Here is a 20,663-nt window from a genome sequence, read left to right as displayed (position 1 = left end):
GACGTTTAAAAGCTATACTGAAGGCATTATTAATGCATAGACAGACAAACAATAAGTCCGTCACGATCAGGTTTTTCCCTGTACAAAAATCTTGTTTTACACTGACCTGCCAATTGTGATTCCATTCATCAAAAATGTATTCCTCAAACTCAATTTCCATTGGTATTTTCAAAGCCTATTTCAGCATCTGGCCAGATCTAGTCCTCTTCTCTCAGGAAGGACAACTAATTTCATACCTCCAAATCAGATATCTTGTGCAGAGGAATATTTTTTTTAATTCTCTTTGTAGGTTAAAACAAATGTGAAATATTTAATACATTGTTTATGTATCCTCTTTAATCATCTTGTTTTAGACAGACCGCTGTACCTCAACATGTTCTTACCTAGCATTGGGAAATTGTCTGGTAGTTATGGCTATTCTTTTTGATCGTTTTCTTCCCCTATACAACAACAGAACTAGCAAATGACTACCATTATTTCTTCTAAAGCAGGCTTTACACAGTTCAACTTTCCAGTAATTCTGGTTGCTTGAAACGTGTTTTAAATTAAATTGCACTTTAATTTAAGACTGTAAAGCGCAATGTCAAGTTGCACAGAAATGATGCTACATGCAAGTAGTTGCATGAAAGTTTCACCATCCAAGAAACATCTAACCATCTTTAGTCTTCACTCAAGTTCACTTCCTAAGTTGAGAGAGCAATATTCAAGAGAATATGACTAGCCAAGATAGTATAAAATGGAACATTATTTATCAAATACAGTATGCAACAAAATGTGCATCTTTATAAACATAGAACAGTCTACACATTACTCTTTCAATGAAAAGGAATGAAGCTTACACATTGCTTTATTTATACAAAATAATCAAGTTAACAAAATTTAAAAAAAGAAGAACTAAATAAGATCAGTGCTAACCAAATTATCTATAGTAATACCTGCTAAGTCTTTAAAAAATATTAGATATATTATAAAATAAATTAGTCTTACATAATTTTTCATGTTCCATGTTGACCTGGGTGCATGAATCTAAATCTTTTCACAGCAAACTCTAAGCTTCATTTTGTCTCTAACATTTTGCATAAAAAAATGCATATCCTCAATTTCTTTGAAAACAAATGAAAAATTCACGAGGATGTCAGCTCTGTCATCTTCATTGACAATCTCTTGCAAAGTGTGAAATTTGTGAAGGGCCTCTTCTGCCTCATCTCTGGTCATGTATAGCAGTGGTGGTGGTGCAACCTCTTCCTTGAAATGGTGTTTGTTTTCATTGCACCACCTCTCTGCCTTCAAAATCTGTTGATATATGCTATGTTTCTGGAATGAAAAAAAAGAGTACATATGTAATTTGTGCAGTGTACTTCAAAACAAATCACCAAGCACATCAATATGATAATTAGCATTTTACCTTGTATGGCTCATCTGTGTCTCTTGTCTGTGGACTATCTACATCAGCCTGTTGAAGATACATACAGTATGTAAACATAATTAGTGCAAACTGTTGTGATAGACTTTTTGTTAATCATGTGACAGAAGAAGGGTATTATACAAAGTGCATACAATCAAAACTTACTCGAATGCACAAAAGATGGCCTAATTGGCAGGTACTAGAGAAGATTCGTTGCACAACCGAAGCTGTCGCTTTAACTTCTCCATGGCCTGGTCTACTAAGTTCTTCAGCACCATCATAAAGATACCACTGATTGTCTTCATGAAGACGATGAAAACAAATGAAATGAACTTTGTTTGTGAGGTAGTATGTTATTGCAGCAGGCTGGTACCTTTTACAAAAGAAGGGAGTGTAAGACAAAATCATACTTGCTGTGTTTAACTTTACAACTTTAAATATAACAGCTGACCTCTCTCCCATGATTGTTATTGATGATGGCAAAGACACTGGATAAAGAACAGATGGCAAAAGTCCTGAAGTGGTTGTTACCATGGAGATAACCATTAAGCATGGCAGACCATTAATGAAGTGTCTGGAATGTGTTGTTCTCACAACAGTACACTGCTCCTTCTCTTTGCTGTAATACATTTGTAATGAAGTTGTTATCACATACGTGTGATACATCATTAACAGCATTAATGATATCCATAGCTAACACTTAAAGAAGATATTAACTTTTTCATTATTAGAGCTAAACTGTGAGAAAAAAAAAAGAAACTCTTACTTTTTCCTTCCACATTCACTTTGGCATTCTTCTGCCCAGGAGTCAAATGAAGTCTGTAGTGCCATGAAATTATTACATCTAAGGACAAAAAAATTAATGAATTTAATATAGTTTAATTGAATATAATTTAATTAGTGCTTAAACCTTTTTACATTTTTTACATTTTAAGTCACAGAAGCATTTGCATTTAAAAAATCATTAAATTATAACAGAATGAAAGTAAGGTATACTCACGGAATTTCTACAAGATTTGATGATCTTCTCATTGATGGCAATGGACAGGTCTTGGAGGAACAGGTTATCTCCCATTCTGTCGCCTGGAGATAATCCAGACGGCATGTTATGAAATCTTCCTCTGTACCAAAACAATCCCAATGTTTCTTTCCTTGAAATCTTGGAAAGTTGCTAAGCCACAAAAGTTTGCCCTCTGTCCACTGTCTGTTTGAAAAATAGCAATGGACTTTAAGGAGACAATCAATCCATTTGTCTTAGTTCTTCAGAGAGTCCAGCTGTTCTACAATTTGTGGATATTTTGTCATTGACAAGTGGATAGTATATAAAAGATTATCCACAGTGCATGTGTTGGTCATTTGTACAGTTGTTTTCTCAAATTTACCTCTCCCGGACCAAGCAGGGCAATTTTTGCTTGTTTCTGTTGTGCTTTTTGATACTGGGGCAGTGAAGTATTTTGGCCTTTTTTTGGGCAATCTCTTTTGCCATTTTTCTTCTTGACTGAGAGGCTCCTGGAAGAATTCTCCTTCAGTCACAACTGCATCTTGCCGTTCCATGTTTTCTGATTTTATGACTTTTTTTAGTTTTTTGGAAATCTTCAGTGTCACCCCCCGTACTCTACCTGCTACAAATTCATTCATTGTCTGTAGAAAGTCCCCAGGTCGGCGGTGTAGCTGGTTTCTTAGAATAACTCGTTTTGTTGTTCTGAACCAGTTCTCTACAGAAGCATTCGTATCCCGAGTTTTGTTTTTTAACATCAGTCCTGACCAAAGGGGTATGGTGCCTGTGTAACGTTTCAACACGTCCACTAACTCAGTGCAGAAGTTTGGATTTTCTGTGCATGTCTCATCACCTTCGTCATCATCGTCTTCCTCATACTTACTTCTTCCTTCACGTGCATCTTGAAAGATGTGGGCCAATATTGTTGTGAAAGGTGAGCCTTTTGTGAAACCCAAGTCATCTTGTGGTTCTGCATCAGTGCAAGTCTCCACCTCATTAGGTGTCAGCAAATCTGTTGACTGGTTTTCAATAGCTTTCTTCAGGGAACTTAAACACTGCTTGTAAGCATTTGTCTGCTTTTTTGCTGTAAAAACACAAGCAATTCTTCTGATAAGGATCTTAACTTTGGTTAGTGATACTGTATTTAGCAGAAGACCAAAGGAGTAGAGAAACAGGTCCTTAGTTGATTTCTTGGCCTTTATCTTTGAGGTCTTCACAGACAGGAGTTTCATGATATGAGCTGAGCATACATGGATCACTGTGAATTTGCACTGCTCTTTTTCTTGCAAAACCAATAAGCATCTTGTTAAGTAATCCTGAATGTTGCACTTGTTAAAAACCTGTGTAACTGCATGTATCATGGCCCAGCTAAAATCAGTTTCAACCTTTTGTGGTTGCAGCTGAATCCTAAATCCATTGAAAAAATCTCTGCTCAGGCAGGCTAACCAATTCTGTATTGTGGGAGTGCTCTGAGTTGTAGATTGTGTTGATATACACAAGGCATAATACAGAATTTTATTCGGGCAGTAACTTGGCTTTGTCACAACTGTTCCTGTGGAATCCAAGTAAAGTAGGCATGCTTTTGATTTTTGCAGGTCTCTCAATAGATGGAGTTGAGCATCAGTATAAATATGTATTATAAAAGGAGAAACACTTACATATTGCAAACTGCTGTGTTTGGTAATTGCAGGAGGTTTTGAAGTGTTTTGCAATTGCTGTAAAAAGAGGCATTCCAGATATTCATTAGGATCAAGGCGATTTTTCGTTTTTTTCTCACTTGAAATTTTCTGGAGAACAGAAAGTGATGGGACATCTGTAATGTTCCCATGGGATATTTTGTCTTCATCAGCATGTGCAAGTTTCTTCGTGTGAACATGCATTGGTGTGCACTCACCAAGTTCTGATTTTAACATTTCCCTGACCTGGTTTTTGCAGTGTTGCTTATGATATTCCCCTTGAGAATGGTGAATATTTCCTATTATCTTAACCCTTATGACAATTTCACTTTGGTACTTCTGTGGCCTTTTAGTTAACACAAGCTTGTAACTCGTACAGTCACTGAATTTGCAGACTGCTCTTCCTTGCCAATATGGGCAATTTTTTTTCCGTGAAAGGGATTTTCGAACTCTATTATACTTAAAGGTCAAAACACAAAATTTATTGACCTCTGAAATTTTACTGGCCATGATGTCTGTCCATGCACCCTTCAGAGCTGCATATTGACTGTCTTCTTCTGGCTTTATTGCCTCCCATTCTGTTCTAGACAAGGTTGGTGTGACACGTGGTGTCTCATTTATGTTTTCTTCATCACCATCTTCATCATCATCATTGTCATCATCATCATCATTGTTGTCATCACCATCATCATCATTGTGGTCATCATCACCACCACCATCATCATCATCATTATCGTTGTTGTCATCATCACCATCATCAGCATTATTTTCAGCAAGTTCAACTTTTTCATCTGACTGAAATTATCGCTTCCTTGGATGTTTTTTATGTGTGGTTTGTTTTCCCTTCTTTTCGTTTTGTGAACATTTTGGACAATACCATGGGGAAATGACACGGATGTCCTCTATGCTTTCATAGCCCACACATATAGGGTGAAACCAGTCTTTGCAGTCATTACATTGAGCATATGGCTCATTAGGGTCATTTACCTTTTTACAAACACAGAAAACTTCCTCTAGGTTATCAGACGGGATTACTTGTTCAGCATCATTGGGTGAACTTCCCACATGATCACCTTTTTTAACTGGACAGACTGCCTGTGCTCTGGATTTTAAACGACGTCTATCCTCATGCCAAATTTGATATAGCCATTTTCTGACCCGCAACTGGTTGTTCAAAATAGAAACAGCTATTCTACCCCATACGGAATCTGGATTTCTATAGCCTTCATGATCCAAAACATTAAGATTTCTTTGAAACAGATTTATAATGGTCTCCTCGGTTTCATTTTGGTTTTTAAAATGTTTCCACGACATGGCAAAGTGGAAAAAAAAGACTGCGCTCACGCCAACTGCACTTTAAGAAAGTTCACTGACAGTTTGTTGCGCGTTTTACGGAACACCGGTGCTACACAGTGAAGGGAAAAAAAAGTTTAAAATCACAGTAAAATTACAGAGGTACAATTTTTGTAATGTAAATTTTTTGCATAATTTGTTAGCTTAGATTATGTTTTGTATATAGGTCTACATATATATAACTACTGAATAAGAATATTTAGGCAATATTTACAGCAAGACAACAGTATACTTTAACTGTTCATCAGCAATCATTTTTAAAATTCTAATTCTAAAATATACACTGTTGGTAAATAAAACAGTAAATAAAAGTATTACCTGTCAATACTGTACAAAGAGGCATAACTCACCTTTTTTTCTCTTTTCGATCCATGGTACGTATGGTTCGACTGGTTTATGTTTTGGACACAGTTATTACAGGTTTATTATTATAAATATAAATAGAAGAAATTAAAGATGTGATGCTTCAGGCCAGCATGTGGAAGAGTCCTAAAAGAGTTCATCTGTTGATGACCCTATACACATGGACTGAACCAAACAAACTGAACCAAAAATGTCCCGATCTGAGATTTTTTAAAATATATATATTAAGTTACTGTAAGTCGTGAATGGAAATGGAAAAAGAATGAAAATGAAAATAATTTATATATTTTTATGTGTATATACTGTATATTTAGGTAAAAAAGATTAAAACACACTTTGGAGGCCCCCCTGAAAGGAGGTGAGATCTCCTTCATCTCACTCAAAGGGGTGTTACCAACCATAGTTGTCATGACAACCTGTGACCTTTGTGACCTGACTTGAACAGTTCTGAACTAATGTAAGAGACTTAATAGACTTAAACTTAAACCATAGACATGCATCAAATTAACATATAAGAACATCACTATACATAAAACATAAACAAGTTTCATTCACTGAAAATCAGTACAATCATTTAACAGTAATATTATGCTAGTAATTTTACTTACTAAAAAAATATAGTGTCTGAACAATGTCCAAATCAAACAACATGCAGTAGATGTTGTGACACATACCTGTTTACAAATTTTTATACAACAATGAACAATCAGTATATTCTGTTCTTTAAATTCTACAGTACTGTTTAAAATACAAATTTGTGCTGACATTATCTGAAATGTATGAATTAACATGAATTTTGTACATGTTAAGTAATGTACATTGTGTTATTTTAAATGTGTTTAAAATGCATTGTGAAAGTTGCATGGATTGAAGTAAGAATATTTTTAAGGAAATTCTGTATTTTTGCGCGTTTTTGTTGAAGTGCTTTAAGCATTTGCAGTGCTTTAAATTAACAATTTGATATCTTGCAACAATTGTATAAGTATAATTTACAGTTTCTAAAATTTGAATTAAATAATAAGAATTTAACAAATAATTACAGTACTGTACAGTTAACCTAAGTTTTTACTGTGATGTTACTGTAAATGCAATTACAGTAAGATCAAGTTACTGAAAAAGTAAAATACAGTTATGGTACTGTAAATTTGAACTACAGTAACTTACTGGCAACACTGTTTGAAATGTCTAAAAGTGCACAAGACTTTATATTTTTGCTTTCTTCTGCCAGTATGTCACCGTGTGCTGTGTGTTTACACTCTGTTGCCCTCGTTGCCACGCCCCGTTGTTAGCGCTCTTCACTTTACCTGAGTGTCCAAATTGGCATACTCCTCTATCCTGTTTTTTCTTTTGCTACTTACTGTGGTGGTTTCCGTTTGTGTTTGTTTGTACTGGTTATTGTTGTGGTCTACATTTGTGCCTATTTTTAAATTACTGCTAGTCAGTGTTCACTAGTCCGTGTTTGTTCGTGGTTCTGCTCATTAAAAGCTGTTTAACGCATATGCGACTTGCGTTCGTCACATGAACAAGTAGGCTGTATAGTGAAGGGCCCCCAGGAGACAGTGGCAAAGATTGCAACTTCTTAATATGATTGCCATATTCTCTCAAGTAATAAAATTTAAAAATTGCTTACAGGGAGAGAATTTTTCTTTTTGGTAAACTTGGTTGTCTAATTTGTTTTCTCTTTGAATAAATTTACATGTGCACCATTGCTGAGTGTGCCATGTTGGCAGTTAAATTTTAGGTATAAAATGAACTTGGGCCAGTCTAAAATCAACTTTTTCTTACAGAGAGGGACCAGTTCTGTATAATGGATTTGTTATTTGTCTGGCCCGACTTGAATTATGCCACCAGTATGCTTCTGAAATTGCCCCTTTGAATCAATTTTCATGTGCACCATTGCTGAGTGTGCCATGTTGCCTATAGATTTTAGGTATGAAATGAACTTGGGCCAGTCTAAAATCAACTTTTTCTTACAGAGAGGGACCAGTTCTGTATGATGGATTTGTTATTTGTCTGGCCCGACTTGAATTATGCCACCAGTATGCTTCTGAAATTGCCCCTTTGAATCAATTTTCATGTGCACCATTGCTGAGTGTGCCATGTTGCCTATAGATTTTAGGTATAAAATGAACTTGGGCCAGTCTAAAATCAACTTTTTCTTACAGAGAGGGACCAGTTCTGTATAATGGATTTGTTATTTGTCTGGCCCGACTTGAATTATGCCACCAGTATGCTTCTGAAATTGCCCCTTTGAATCAATTTTCATGTGCACCATTGCTGAGTGTGCCATGTTGCCTATAGATTTTAGGTATGAAATGAACTTGGGCCAGTCTAAAATCAACTTTTTCTTACAGAGAGGGACCAGTTCTGTATAATGGATTTGTTATTTGTCTGGCCTGACTTGAATTATGCCACCAGTATGCTTCTGAAATTGCCCATTTGAATCAATTTTCATGTGCACCATTGCTGAGTGTGCCATGTTGCCTATAGATTTTAGGTATAAAATGAACTTGGGCCAGTCTAAAATCAACTTTTTCTTACAGAGAGGGACCAGTTCTGTATAATGGATTTGTTATTTGTCTGGCCCGACTTGAATTATGCCACCAGTATGCTTCTGAAATTGCCCCTTTGAATAGATTTTCATGTGCACCATTGCTGAGTGTGCCATGTTGCCTATAGATTTTAGGTATAAAATGAACTTGGGCCAGTCTAAAATCAACTTTTTCTTACAGAGAGGGACCAGTTCTGTATAATGGATTTGTTATTTGTCTGGCCCGACTTGAATTATGCCACCAGTATGCTTCTGAAATTGCCCCTTTGAATCAATTTTCATGTGCACCATTGCTGTGTGTGCCATGTTGCCTATAGATTTTAGGTATAAAATGAACTTGGGCCAGTCTAAAATCAACTTTTTCTTACAGAGAGGGACCAGTTCTGTATAATGGATTTGTTATTTGTCTGGCCCGACTTGAATTATGCCACCAGTATGCTTCTGAAATTGCCCCTTTGAATAGATTTTCATGTGCACCATTGCTGAGTGTGCCATGTTGCCTATAGATTTTAGGTATAAAATGAACTTGGGCCAGTCTAAAATCAACTTTTTCTTACAGAGAGGGACCAGTTCTGTATAATGGATTTGTTATTTGTCTGGCCCGACTTGAATTATGCCACCAGTATGCTTCTGAAATTGCCCCTTTGAATCAATTTTCATGTGCACCATTGCTGAGTGTGCCATGTTGCCTATAGATTTTAGGTATGAAATGAACTTGGGCCAGTCTAAAATCAACTTTTTCTTACAGAGAGGGACCAGTTCTGTATAATGGATTTGTTATTTGTCTGGCCTGACTTGAATTATGCCACCAGTATGCTTCTGAAATTGCCCATTTGAATCAATTTTCATGTGCACCATTGCTGAGTGTGCCATGTTGCCTATAGATTTTAGGTATAAAATGAACTTGGGCCAGTCTAAAATCAACTTTTTCTTACAGAGAGGGACCAGTTCTGTATAATGGATTTGTTATTTGTCTGGCCCGACTTGAATTATGCCACCAGTATGCTTCTGAAATTGCCCCTTTGAATAGATTTTCATGTGCACCATTGCTGAGTGTGCCATGTTGCCTATAGATTTTAGGTATAAAATGAACTTGGGCCAGTCTAAAATCAACTTTTTCTTACAGAGAGGGACCAGTTCTGTATAATGGATTTGTTATTTGTCTGGCCCGACTTGAATTATGCCACCAGTATGCTTCTGAAATTGCCCCTTTGAATCAATTTTCATGTGCACCATTGCTGTGTGTGCCATGTTGCCTATAGATTTTAGGTATAAAATGAACTTGGGCCAGTCTAAAATCAACTTTTTCTTACAGAGAGGGACCAGTTCTGTATAATGGATTTGTTATTTGTCTGGCCCGACTTGAATTATGCCACCAGTATGCTTCTGAAATTGCCCCTTTGAATAGATTTTCATGTGCACCATTGCTGTGTGTGCCATGTTGCCTATAGATTTTAGGTATAAAATGAACTTGGGCCAGTCTAAAATCAACTTTTTCTTACAGAGAGGGACCAGTTCTGTATAATGGATTTGTTATTTGTCTGGCCCGACTTGAATTATGCCACCAGTATGCTTCTGAAATTGCCCCTTTGAATAGATTTTCATGTGCACCATTGCTGAGTGTGCCATGTTGGCAGTTAGATTTTAGGTATAAAATGAACTTGGGCCAGTCTAAAATCAACTTTTTCTTACAGAGAGGGACCAGTTCTGTATGATGGATTTGTTTTTTGTCTGGCCCAACTTGAATTATGCCACCAGTATGCTTCTGAATAAAAATAGGTTTTCCTTACAGTGGAAATGCAGCCTGAAAGAATGAATTGAAAAAAATATTTTACAAAGTAAATATTTTAATTATATTTGAATCACATTTTTACATTGACAACATCACGATGAGAATCAGCCAAAAAAAATTATGTTCACGTCTTCATTTAGTTGATTTATGTCGGTAAAATATAAAGTGCGCAGCAAATGTCCATGGCGAACGCTCTCTTTATGAATAAGGAACCAACTTCAGCCGCTAAATAAGAAGCTGCGAATAAGTAACTAACTTCAGCCTCGTGGAGCGCATTCCTAGTTGGGGCTCGAGACATCCAGACTGTGCAGAATGGATTTGTATTATTTCAGGTTGCCTTTGTTAGTTCTAGTAATAGTTGGTAGGTAGCAACTTTTTAATGTTTTTTTGTGTTTAACTGAAACAACTTATTCCGCATTTTAAACTCCTGTTACACCTCATTACCTCAGGTTGCTGCTCCTCCAGCTCACCTTTGCTGCCTCCGGAATTTCGCGGCGTGAAAGGTAAAGACGTAGAGCTGAAGCCCACGGTTGAACCCACGGTCCAGGCGATGATGGTGACGTGGACATTCAGTTCCAAATCCGGTTCTGTTCCTGTCTACACGGTTGTTGGCGACAAAGAGAATATTGGCGCTGGTTATGAAGGTCGGGTGAGCTACAACCGGAGCACCTACTCACTGTGGCTCAAAAACCTCGTACCCACCGATAGTGGAACCTATATTATTTCAATTGTCACCTCTAATGCGGTTCAGATGCCGGGACAGACTACACTCACTGTGCTCGGTAAGTAACCATTTGCATTTTTTAAAGAACTTTCTGGATTGTACGCGTGCGCCCACACGTTTACCTGTAGATCCTCGCGCGCCTCAGTTTGGTTTCTCGCTCAGGTTTGTGTGAACATGCTAATGTTTTAAATAGCTCCGTGTTTACATTCTGTATTTATTATACATTTAAAACATACTCATGTATAAAATAGGTTAATTTGTTCAAAGATTTTGAACAGTTCATGACCGAAATCTAAATGTATGAAATATTCAGTCATTCTCAAAATACTGTGGTTTAAACATGGACATGAACATGGGTGTGCTATGGGGACCCCAGTCTCACCTATTGTTGCAAACCTGTACATAAAGGAAGTGGAAAAGATGGCACTAAGGTCCTACTCGGGGACACCACTGAGTTAAAGACCACTGTGTTAAAATAAAATCCAAGGAAGTACTACATTTCACGGACCACATCAACTCGGTGGACAAACACATCAAGTTCACAAGGGAGGATGCAAGCAACAACAGTTTAGCCTTGTTAGACTGTGAAATTGCTATTCAAGATGGGGGATGTTTGAAAGTAAATGTGTACCGCAAACCAACACACATGGACCAGTACTTAAGGTTTGACTCTCATCATCCACTGGAGCACAAACTAGGAGTCATCAGGACGCTGCACCACCGGGCGAACAGCATCCCCACAGACACTACGGCCAAGGATAGAGAGAAATCTCATGTCAAGAAGGCCCTCAGTGAATGTGGTTATCCCAACTGGGCATTCGTAAAAGCGGGAAAAGCGGACTTAACATCAGTGACAGTTGTTTAGAAACTTTTTTATTAAGTATTGTTATAAGAATAAAAAATACCTGTACTTAATGTAACATTAAGCGGGGCCAGTGATAGCTCAGTGGTTAAGGTACTGGACTAGTAAACAGAAGGTTGCCGGTTCAAGCCCTGCCACCACCAAGTTGCCACTGTTGGGTCCCTGAGCAAGGCCCTTAACCCTCAGTTGCTCATCGTGTTCAGCTCACTGTGTAAGTCGCTTTGGATAAAAGCGTCTGCTAAATGCTGAAAATGTAAATGTAAATGTAACATAAAGTATAGTAGGTTGAGCCAAGCGTGGGAGACCCAAGGAGGAGTCCCAGTTCCAACACCTTCACTTTATTAGTTCACACACAGGGGATATTTACAAACGCGTTTTTAGTTTAATTAAAAAAAAACACAGCTGGTTGACACAGTAACTCCAGGCAGTTATTCAGGTTATTAACCATAGGCCTCCCGCCATTCTTCCCCCCTTACCTCCTCCTGTTTTAACAAAAAAGTCCCTCCCCTCTAGGACCTGTCAGCCAATCCAGCCACAGAAGAAAGTGGAGGGAACATTCTAAACACATACACACATTACATTAAGTAATAGGAGCTATACCCCAATCATATGTGAAAGACACACATGACCATTGTAATTAGTGGTCATTGTGATTTGCATATGGACCTGATCACCGGTTCCATTGTTATGCAATGGGCGGTGATCGGTCGTTATGCAAATCGGCTGCATATAAGGTTGGGTATTCACCACCAGCTCAGACTGAAGAAGTCATTCGGACTGAGTGACGAAACGTATCTCTAAAACAAACTTGTGTCCAGATGAACTGATTCAACTTTGTGGAACTGTGGTTTAAAGGTTTAGACAAGTTCGTTTTTATTCTTAAAAGCTACTGTCCCAAATAGTCAGCTATATCTATTTTGTATTTATTTCAGTAAGTTATATTTTTTTAATATGGAAAAATAATTCAAGACTTCTAGGCTCTAAATATACAACCAGTAGTAGTTGCAGGTTACACCAATAACCTTAACATCAGTGACAATTGTTTAGAAACTTTTTAAGATGAATTCCACAGAAAAATTGAGATTTAATAATGTACTTTAGCCTGCTGCAATAAATATGATAAGTAGTAATGATGACAACTGCAAATATTTCAGCTTTAATTTTTATTAAGTATTGTTATAAAAATAAAAAATACCTGTACTTAATGTAACATAAAGTATAGTAGGTTGAGCCAAGAGTGGGAGACCCAAGGAGGACAAAAGCTCAAGTCCCAGTTCCAACACCTTCACTTTATTAGTTCACACACAGGGGATATTTACAAACGCGTTTTTAGTTTAATAAAAAAAACACAGCTGGTTGACACAGTAACTCCAGGCAGTTATTCAGGTTATTAACCATAGGCCTCCCGCCATTCTTCCCCCCTTCCCCCCTTACTTCCTCTGGTTTTAACAAAAAAGTCCCTTCCCTCTAGGACCTGGCAGCCAATCCAGCCACAGAAGAAATTGGAGGGAACATTCTAAACACATACAACACATACATATGGCCATATCACTCATACAATTCATACTTGAAAAATAATCCAGTTAGCTTAATTTACTCTATGTCCAGATGAACTGATTGTGTCCAGATGAACTGATTCAAATTTGTGGAACTGTGGTTTAAAGGTTTAGACAAGTTCATTTTTATTCTCAAAAGCTAGTGTCACAAATAGTCAGCTATATCTATTTTGTATTTATTTCAGTAAGTAATTTTTTTTAATATGGAAAAATAATTCAAGACTTCTAGGCCCTAAATGTACAACCAGTAGTAGTTGCAGGTTACACTAATAACCTTAACATCAGTGACAATTGTTTAGAAAATTTAAAAGATGAATTCCACAGAAAAATTGTGATTTAATAATGTACTTTAGCCTGCTGCAATAAATATAATAAGTAGTAATGATGACAACTGTAAATATCATGCATAAAACAAAGAGACTGAGCAGGAATTTGTTATAAACATAAAAAGAAGTCTGGGCTGGAGTCCTGGTGCAGTTAGAGCTGATTACTGCATAGCAACATGGTTCCTGAGGGTCCTACAATTGTCTGCATGGACTTAACTGTGTCTAGACCCACAGCCAACCAGAAAAAATACATTTACAAAAATAGCATTGCAGATAAATAATCGGAGCACCTAGAGGAAACCATAGTTTTTCGCGTCTTTCTTGTTTCTTATTCCGCTTCAATCGCCTACGCAGCTGCTGAATGTAACTAATAAGTATAATTAAGTAACTTGTAATCTAACTTAGTTACTTTTAAAATCAAGTAATCAATAAAGTAACTAAGTTACTTTTAAAATCAAGTAATCAATAAAGTAACTAAGTTACTTTTTAAAGGTAACTATGCCATCACTGACCATAGGCCTCCCGCCATTCTTCCCCCCTTACTTCCTCCTGTTTTAACAAAAAAGTCCCTCCCCTCTAGGACCTGGCAGCCAATCCAGCCACAGAAGAAAGTGGAGGGAACATTCTAAACACATACAACACATACATATGGCCATATCACTCATACAATTCAAAAAATTTTCATCTCAACATCTAAATAAAAAATATGCATTATATTGTAATTAATTTTTGTATTGACATCTAAATAAATAAAATTATTATTTAAATGTAATTTAATTAATTTTGGTATTAATGTCTGAAAAAACTACTCAAATGAAATGAACTTAGATCCTAACATCTAAATAAATAATTATTGTAATGTAATTAACTTTGACATTTCTTAACATGAAAATAAATAAAATAGTTATTGAAATGTAATATAATTCATTTCTAGATCTCAACATCTAAAACAACGCATTTTTCATGGCCTAATTTTCTATTTGTAGACATTTTATTTTGTCACTTTTTTCTATTTCTATTTCTTCTGCACAATTAATAATTCTCTTTTCCAGAAAAACAAATCTCTGTTCCAGATATGGACCTAAATACAGTTTCCCAGGATTCCTCCCCGGTTTCGTCACAGCAAACTTTTTGCATTAATATGACTCCATAATTGAAGACACTGTAGAGAGAAAATACCAAACTATTTAAGGAAATTGATCGGTTAAAAGACACAATTAATAAGCTGGGTTAGTAAGTAATGCAGTATAAAGTTACTTTATATGCTTATACTTAGTTACCTAAACTGTTATTATTATTAAGTTCAGTTAAGTTGAGGTCAACTCCTTACAAACGCATGGATAGTGTTTTTCCAGAACATCATGTCTTCTGGTTTTTTTTTCTCCTACCAATCTCACAATCAGGTTAAATTAATATATATTTGTCCTCATCATTTTTTGCATTTATTATCCTTCACATGGTAGAAAAAAACTTTAAAGCATTTTAATTTGACAGGGTTTGTTTGAAAATAAAGTGGTTAAGTATACACCGATCAGCCAAAACCACATCTCAGATATGTGCATGTGCATTGTTTTCATAACAATTGTGAATGTCACAGTCAAATCTTGGCCTGCTGGTATTTACTTGGAGTACACGTGTTGAATGCAGCATGAAAAAATAGTAAATTTGATAAGGACCAAAACATTTTGTTTGTTAATTTACTGTTATATTTCTATTGCACCTTTTTTACACATACGTTTATTAGTGTTCTATTTATGTTTAAATAACTGTCTATGTTTAAATAATATACCTTTTTCTGTATTATTTTACTACAACCCCAAATCAGAAAAATTTGGGACAGAATGGAAAATGCAAATAATATAAAGAAATTTACATTGACTTTTATTTGATTACAGACAGGATGAACCTGAAATATTTCATGTTTTATCTGCATAATTTCAATTTATTTATTAATAAACATCCATTCCCGCATTTCAGGCCTCAACACATTCCAAAAAAAGTTGGGACAGTAAAGCATTTACCACTTTGTACTGTTGTCATTCACTTTTCACCACACTTAAAAGACGTTTTGGCACCGAGGATACCAAGTGATTTAGTGTTTCATCTTTTATTTTGTCCCATTCTTCCTGCAAACAAGTCTTAAGATGTGCAACAGTATGGGGTCGTTGTTGTCGCATTTTCTGTTTCAAAATTCTCCACACATTCTCTATTTGGGACAGGTCAGGACTGCAGGCAGGCCAGTCTAGTACCTGTACCCTCTTCTTCCACAGCCATGCCTTTGTAATGTGTGCAGCATGTGGTTTTGCATTGTCTTGTTGAAAAATTGCTTTTGGACTTGTTGCTGATAACCACAATACACGTTTCCACTGTGTGATGATCCATCCTAGATGCTGAAGTTGATGCTGTTTCTGGACATAGTTAACATAAGGCTTATTTTTAGCACAGTAAAACTCCGTAACGCCATAAACATGTAACTCTGTATTGTAGTGCTTGACAAAAGTTAGCCAAAGTAATCCCCTGCCCATGTGGTTATATCAGCTATTGTTGAGTGGTGGTTCTTGATGCAGTGCTGTCAGAGGAATCAACTCAATGCCAATCTCGGGCGTTCAACTTAAGCTTGCGCCCCTGGCCTTTATGCACTCAAATTCCTCCCGATTTCTTGAATGGTTTAATGATATTATGCACCGAAGAGGAAGAAATATGCAAATCCCTTCCAATCTTTCTTTGAGGTACATTGTTTTTACACATTTCAATAATTTTCTCACACATTTGTTGACAAACTGGAGATCCTCTGATCATCTTTGCTCATCAAAGACTCCTGGATGCTGCATTTGTACCAAACCATGATTACAATCACCTGTTGACATCACCTGTTTGGAATCACATCATTATTTAGTTTTTTCACCTCATTACTAGCCCTAAATTGTCCCCATCCCAACTTTTTTTGGAATGTGTTGCAGGCCTGAAATGCAGGGATGGATGTTTATTAATAAATGAAATTAGGTTGACCAGGCAAAACTTGAAATATCTCATCCTGGTTCATCCTGTCTGCAATCAAATAAAAGTCAAAGTAAATGTAAGATTTACTTATTTGCATTTTTCATGCTGTCCCAACTTTTTCTGATTTGGGGTTGTAGATTTAAATTATGTTGACACTTGTACCAAGAGACATTTCTTGTACACCTTGTACTTGGGGAATAAATAAAGATTCTGATTCTAATTATGGACCCTGTTAAAGTATCTCACCACAAACCACTGACAGATGGGCAGCCAAGCCTATTTCACATGAGAAGCTGCAAAACCGCTTTTGCGCTGGCTGTGCCGTTGTTTCTGATAGTGAGGTGGTATCGCTTAGCTTGCTGCTGCACTTCCACTTTTGCCACGTTGGGCTCAAAGTTTTTGCACTTGCCGAGATGCTCAAAGTTCACTTGATTGAACTTTGACCCAGTTTGCCACTAACCTTTTTGAAGCGCCTCTAATGAGACGAACTGTTTGATATGATGCTGTAAAAGTGACACAGGCAGTACGAACAACACTTAACATAAGCAAAACTTAATGTGACGTATTGTATTAAAACAACGATTGAGGAATTTCATTTTTGGAGAGAACTTATGATCAGTAATAGTTAAGAAAAGTTTGGTGTTTATATGTCGTTGATTTAATATTTTAAACCATGTTAAACTTTTTTTACTGATTCAAAAGCTGATTCTCAGAATTTCTCAGCACCCTGAGCTTAAAAAAAAACAAGTTTAAAGGTGAAACAGTAAGGAAAATACAGCTAAAAACAGATACATGTGGACACTTTCAGAGTAAATTTGATGGTTATTTCACACAAATGCATTTTTCACACAAAAACATTGTGCATCAAACCCTTCTGTGCTTGGGGTTGTGTAGTTGCAGACCAGGTAAAGTGCCCATGCTAGTATTTGGCTGTCCACCATTAAAAGCATCTACAGTGGGCACGCAGGCATCTAAACTGAATCATTTTCCTGCTAAAGAGATGGCACTACAATGCACTACTGGACGATCCACTTGCAACGTGCAGAAGTCGAAGGACCTGCTGGTAATATCCTATATCTTAGTGGCCTATAGTTGTTTTGATAGTATATTAGGCGGTCTGTTTTGGCTCATCAGTGTATGTGCTCTGTCATTTATTTACTTAGTGCTTTTTATAGCAGACATTGTTTTAAAGCAACTTTACAGAATTCAAGATTCAATTCTAATATGGCCTGGTGCATTACTTCATCTTTCCCGTATGAACATCTACTCATTCATTTATTGGGATTTTAATGTCATGTTTTACACTTTGGTTACATTCATGAAAGAACAGGTAGTTACTGGTTGCATCAGTTTAAGTTTTTAATGTCAAACAGTCGCAGACAATTTTGTATCTCCAATTCACCTCAGTTGCATGTCTTTGGACTGTGGGGAGAAACCGGAGCTCCCGGGGGAAACCCACACAGACACAGGGAGAACATGCAAACTCCACACAGAAAGGACTCGGACTGCTCCACTTGGAAATCAAATCGAATCAAGATTACAGTGCTACTCACTCATCTACTTTTTTAATCATTAGTTTTAAAGCACATTGTTCAATTAAAGGTTTGATCCAAGTGAAAGCTTTAGAAAGCTTCATTACCTTCTAATCTTTTCGTCAAAACTTTATTTTTCAGCATCAATATCAAGAACTTGATTTATTTTCATGTAATTTTCATGTTTTAATGTATATTTAATTGTTTATGCCTATAAATACCTTGTTATTGTCCATATTTAAGCACAAAGACATTTAAAGTTAAATGGGCGGCACAGTGAATTGGTGGGTAGCACTGTTGCCTCACAGCAAGATCCTGGTTTGATTCCCAGGTGGAGTGGTCCGGGTCCTTTTTGTGTGGAGTTTGCATGTTCTCCCCATGTCTGCATGGGTTTCCTCCAGGTGCTCCAGTTTCCTCCCACAGTCTGAAGACATGCGGTCAGGTTAACTGGATATACTTAAGTCCCTGTAAATACTTTGGGTCTGCACCAAATAGCAAAATTAAACAATGTATGGGCATCTGGCTATTATTCATACAGCTGAGGAACAGGTGAGACATGAGACATGACAAGGATTAAGGGCCTTTGTTATTGTGACTGTGATTTGTACTAACCTTATATGGATCTGGGTGGCACAATGGCTCAGTGGGTATAGCACATGCTGTCAGGTTAACTGGAGCTACTAAATTGCCCTAGTAATTGATGGACTGAAGGCTATCAGCTCCAAGTTTTAACCAGTATCTATTCCTCTCTTTTTACAAGAAACAACTCGGGTGTTTTGAACCAGGTACTTAATTACTACATATAGTGCACAATATTCATATTTAATTTTTTAGCGATATATTGCATGAAGGAACTGCATAAAATTCTACAGTTCAAATTTGTTATTAGATTTAACCTTCTATTACTGTAAAAGAAAAAGAATAGACTATTCTGCAACTTGTTTTAGGTGCAACATGGCCACATTTAACATAAAGTAAAAGCTATTAAAGTGGTTTTAAAACTTTTTAGGGTAATAGCATGGTTACCCCCCAATAACCTGACAAACGTACAAAGTGTTTTTATTGACCAACCGTTGTTTAAATATAAACAACTTTTGAATCTGATGCCTGTAACACACCCAGAAAACGTTGAGACAGAGGCATGTCTACCATTGTGTTAAAACAGATGATGAATAAATTAATAATATAATTGGTGTAATTCAATTATTATACAACAATAGGGGCCAGTGATAGCTCAGTGGTTAAGGTACTGGACTAGTAAACAGAAGGTTGCCGGTTCAAGCCCTGCCACCACCCAGTTGCCACTGTTGGGTCCCTGAGCAAGGCCCTTAACCCTCAATTGTTCATCGTGTTCCGCTCATTGTGTAAGTCGCTTTGGATAAAAGCGTCTGCTAAATGCTGAAAATGTAAATGTAAACAATATTGTAGCGTCGCCACTAGGGGCCCGGCACAGGCTTTACCCAGAAAGCCTTGCAGCAGTGGTGTCTAAGCTCACCGTAGCCGTGTATCCCGGTGTTGGGAGTAGGGTGGCTGCGGTGAGGGCTGGGTAAGTAGCTTATATGTTTGTCTGTTGTATAATTGTATGTGTGTATGAATGGGTGTCTGTCCCTAAATCACTGAATGAACTGCCAAAGGCAGCTCACTTGCGGCCCTGAGGCTATCCTTCCTACTCGCCGGCGCCACATTGGTGTCAGAAGTGGGATTGTGGTGTTTGGGTGGCTCTGGTGGTTCGGTGGGCCAACATGCCCGGTCTGTCCGATTGCGCTAGCCCAGGTACTGCTGCGGGGGCATTCCAGTAAGCCAGGCGCAGCAGTGGGTACAACGGCAGCTCGGCAGTGTAATGGGGTGCGGTTCGGCCGAGGAGCCACCCAGTGAACGCTGGTGAGTTGGTCACCGGGTCGGTTGACCATTAGGGAGGGGGCACTGTAGCGTCGCCACTAGGGGCCTGGCACAGGCTTTACCCAGAAAGCCTTGCAGCAGTGGTGTCTAAGCTCACCGTAGCCGTGTATCCCGGTGTTGGGAGTAGGGTGGCTGGCTGCGGTGAGGGCTGGGTAAGTAGCTTATATGTTTGTCTGTTGTATGATTGTATGTGTGTATGAGTGGGTGTCTGTCCCTAAACCACTGAATGAACTGCCAAAGGCAGAAGCTCACTTGCGGCCCTGAGGCTATCCTTCCTCCTCGCCGGCGCCACAATATGCTCAAATTTCAAATTTCTCCTTATCAAAGAAACAACACAATAGTTTCAAGCAGGCACTTAATTACTACATAGTACACAATATTCATACTTCATTTACTTAAGGATATAGTTTAGTAATACATGAATGAACTGTAAATAAAATTAATTTTAAGTTTTAACTGTCCAATGGGTGGCACGGTGGCTAAGTGGGTAGCATTGTCGCCTCACAGCAAGAAGGTCCTGGGTTTGATTCGCAGGTGGGGCGGTCCAGGTCCTTTCTGTGCAGAGTTTGCATGTTCTTCCCGTGTCTGCGTGGGTTTACTCTGGGAGCTCCGTTTTCCTCCCTTAGT

The 20,663-nt window shown here is 37.5% G+C and overlaps 2 protein-coding genes across 3 annotated transcripts in view; one reads left to right on the top strand and one right to left on the bottom strand.

Annotated features, from left to right (window-relative positions):
* Nucleotides 1-963: 963 nt before the first annotated feature.
* LOC134305248 (uncharacterized) lies at nucleotides 964-1,985 on the bottom strand. Of its 2 annotated transcripts, XM_062990122.1 has the most exons (4): nucleotides 1,857-1,985; nucleotides 1,571-1,778; nucleotides 1,406-1,453; nucleotides 964-1,314 (listed from the first exon to the last, which is right to left on the bottom strand). In XM_062990122.1, exons 1-4 carry the CDS (start codon nucleotides 1,949-1,951, stop codon nucleotides 1,027-1,029), a joined length of 639 nt encoding a protein of 212 aa, XP_062846192.1. In that variant the 5' UTR covers nucleotides 1,952-1,985; the 3' UTR covers nucleotides 964-1,026. The 2 variants fall into 2 exon arrangements, with proteins under 2 accessions (XP_062846192.1, XP_062846191.1); XM_062990121.1 differs by having other exon boundaries at nucleotides 1,571-1,985.
* An 8,761-nt stretch (nucleotides 1,986-10,746) lies between these two features.
* Nucleotides 10,747-20,663, top strand: part of gnb3b (guanine nucleotide binding protein (G protein), beta polypeptide 3b) — a 30,381-nt gene continuing 20,464 nt past the window's right edge. The window contains exon 1 of the mRNA XM_062990106.1: nucleotides 10,747-10,919. The gene's annotated coding sequence lies outside the window, so the exon portion shown is untranslated. The remainder of the gene's footprint in view (nucleotides 10,920-20,663) is intronic.

This window comes from Trichomycterus rosablanca, chromosome 2, assembly GCF_030014385.1.
Source record: "Trichomycterus rosablanca isolate fTriRos1 chromosome 2, fTriRos1.hap1, whole genome shotgun sequence".
Lineage (NCBI taxonomy): Eukaryota > Metazoa > Chordata > Actinopteri > Siluriformes > Trichomycteridae > Trichomycterus > Trichomycterus rosablanca.
This window is presented reverse-complemented; position numbering and strand designations above follow the sequence as displayed.

Bases quoted from the DNA above. Each gene is read 5' to 3' on its own strand.
- LOC134305248 (XM_062990121.1), bottom strand. From the start codon at position 1,951: ATGGTTATCTCCATGGTAACAACCACTTCAGGACTTTTGCCATCTGTT. The intron at 1,454-1,570 runs GTAAGTTTTGAT...TATCTTCAACAG, and splicing joins GCCATCTTTTGTGCATTCGA to GCTGATGTAGATAGTCCACA. The intron at 1,315-1,405 runs GTAAAATGCTAA...TTTTCATTCCAG, and splicing joins ACACAGATGAGCCATACAAG to AAACATAGCATATATCAACA.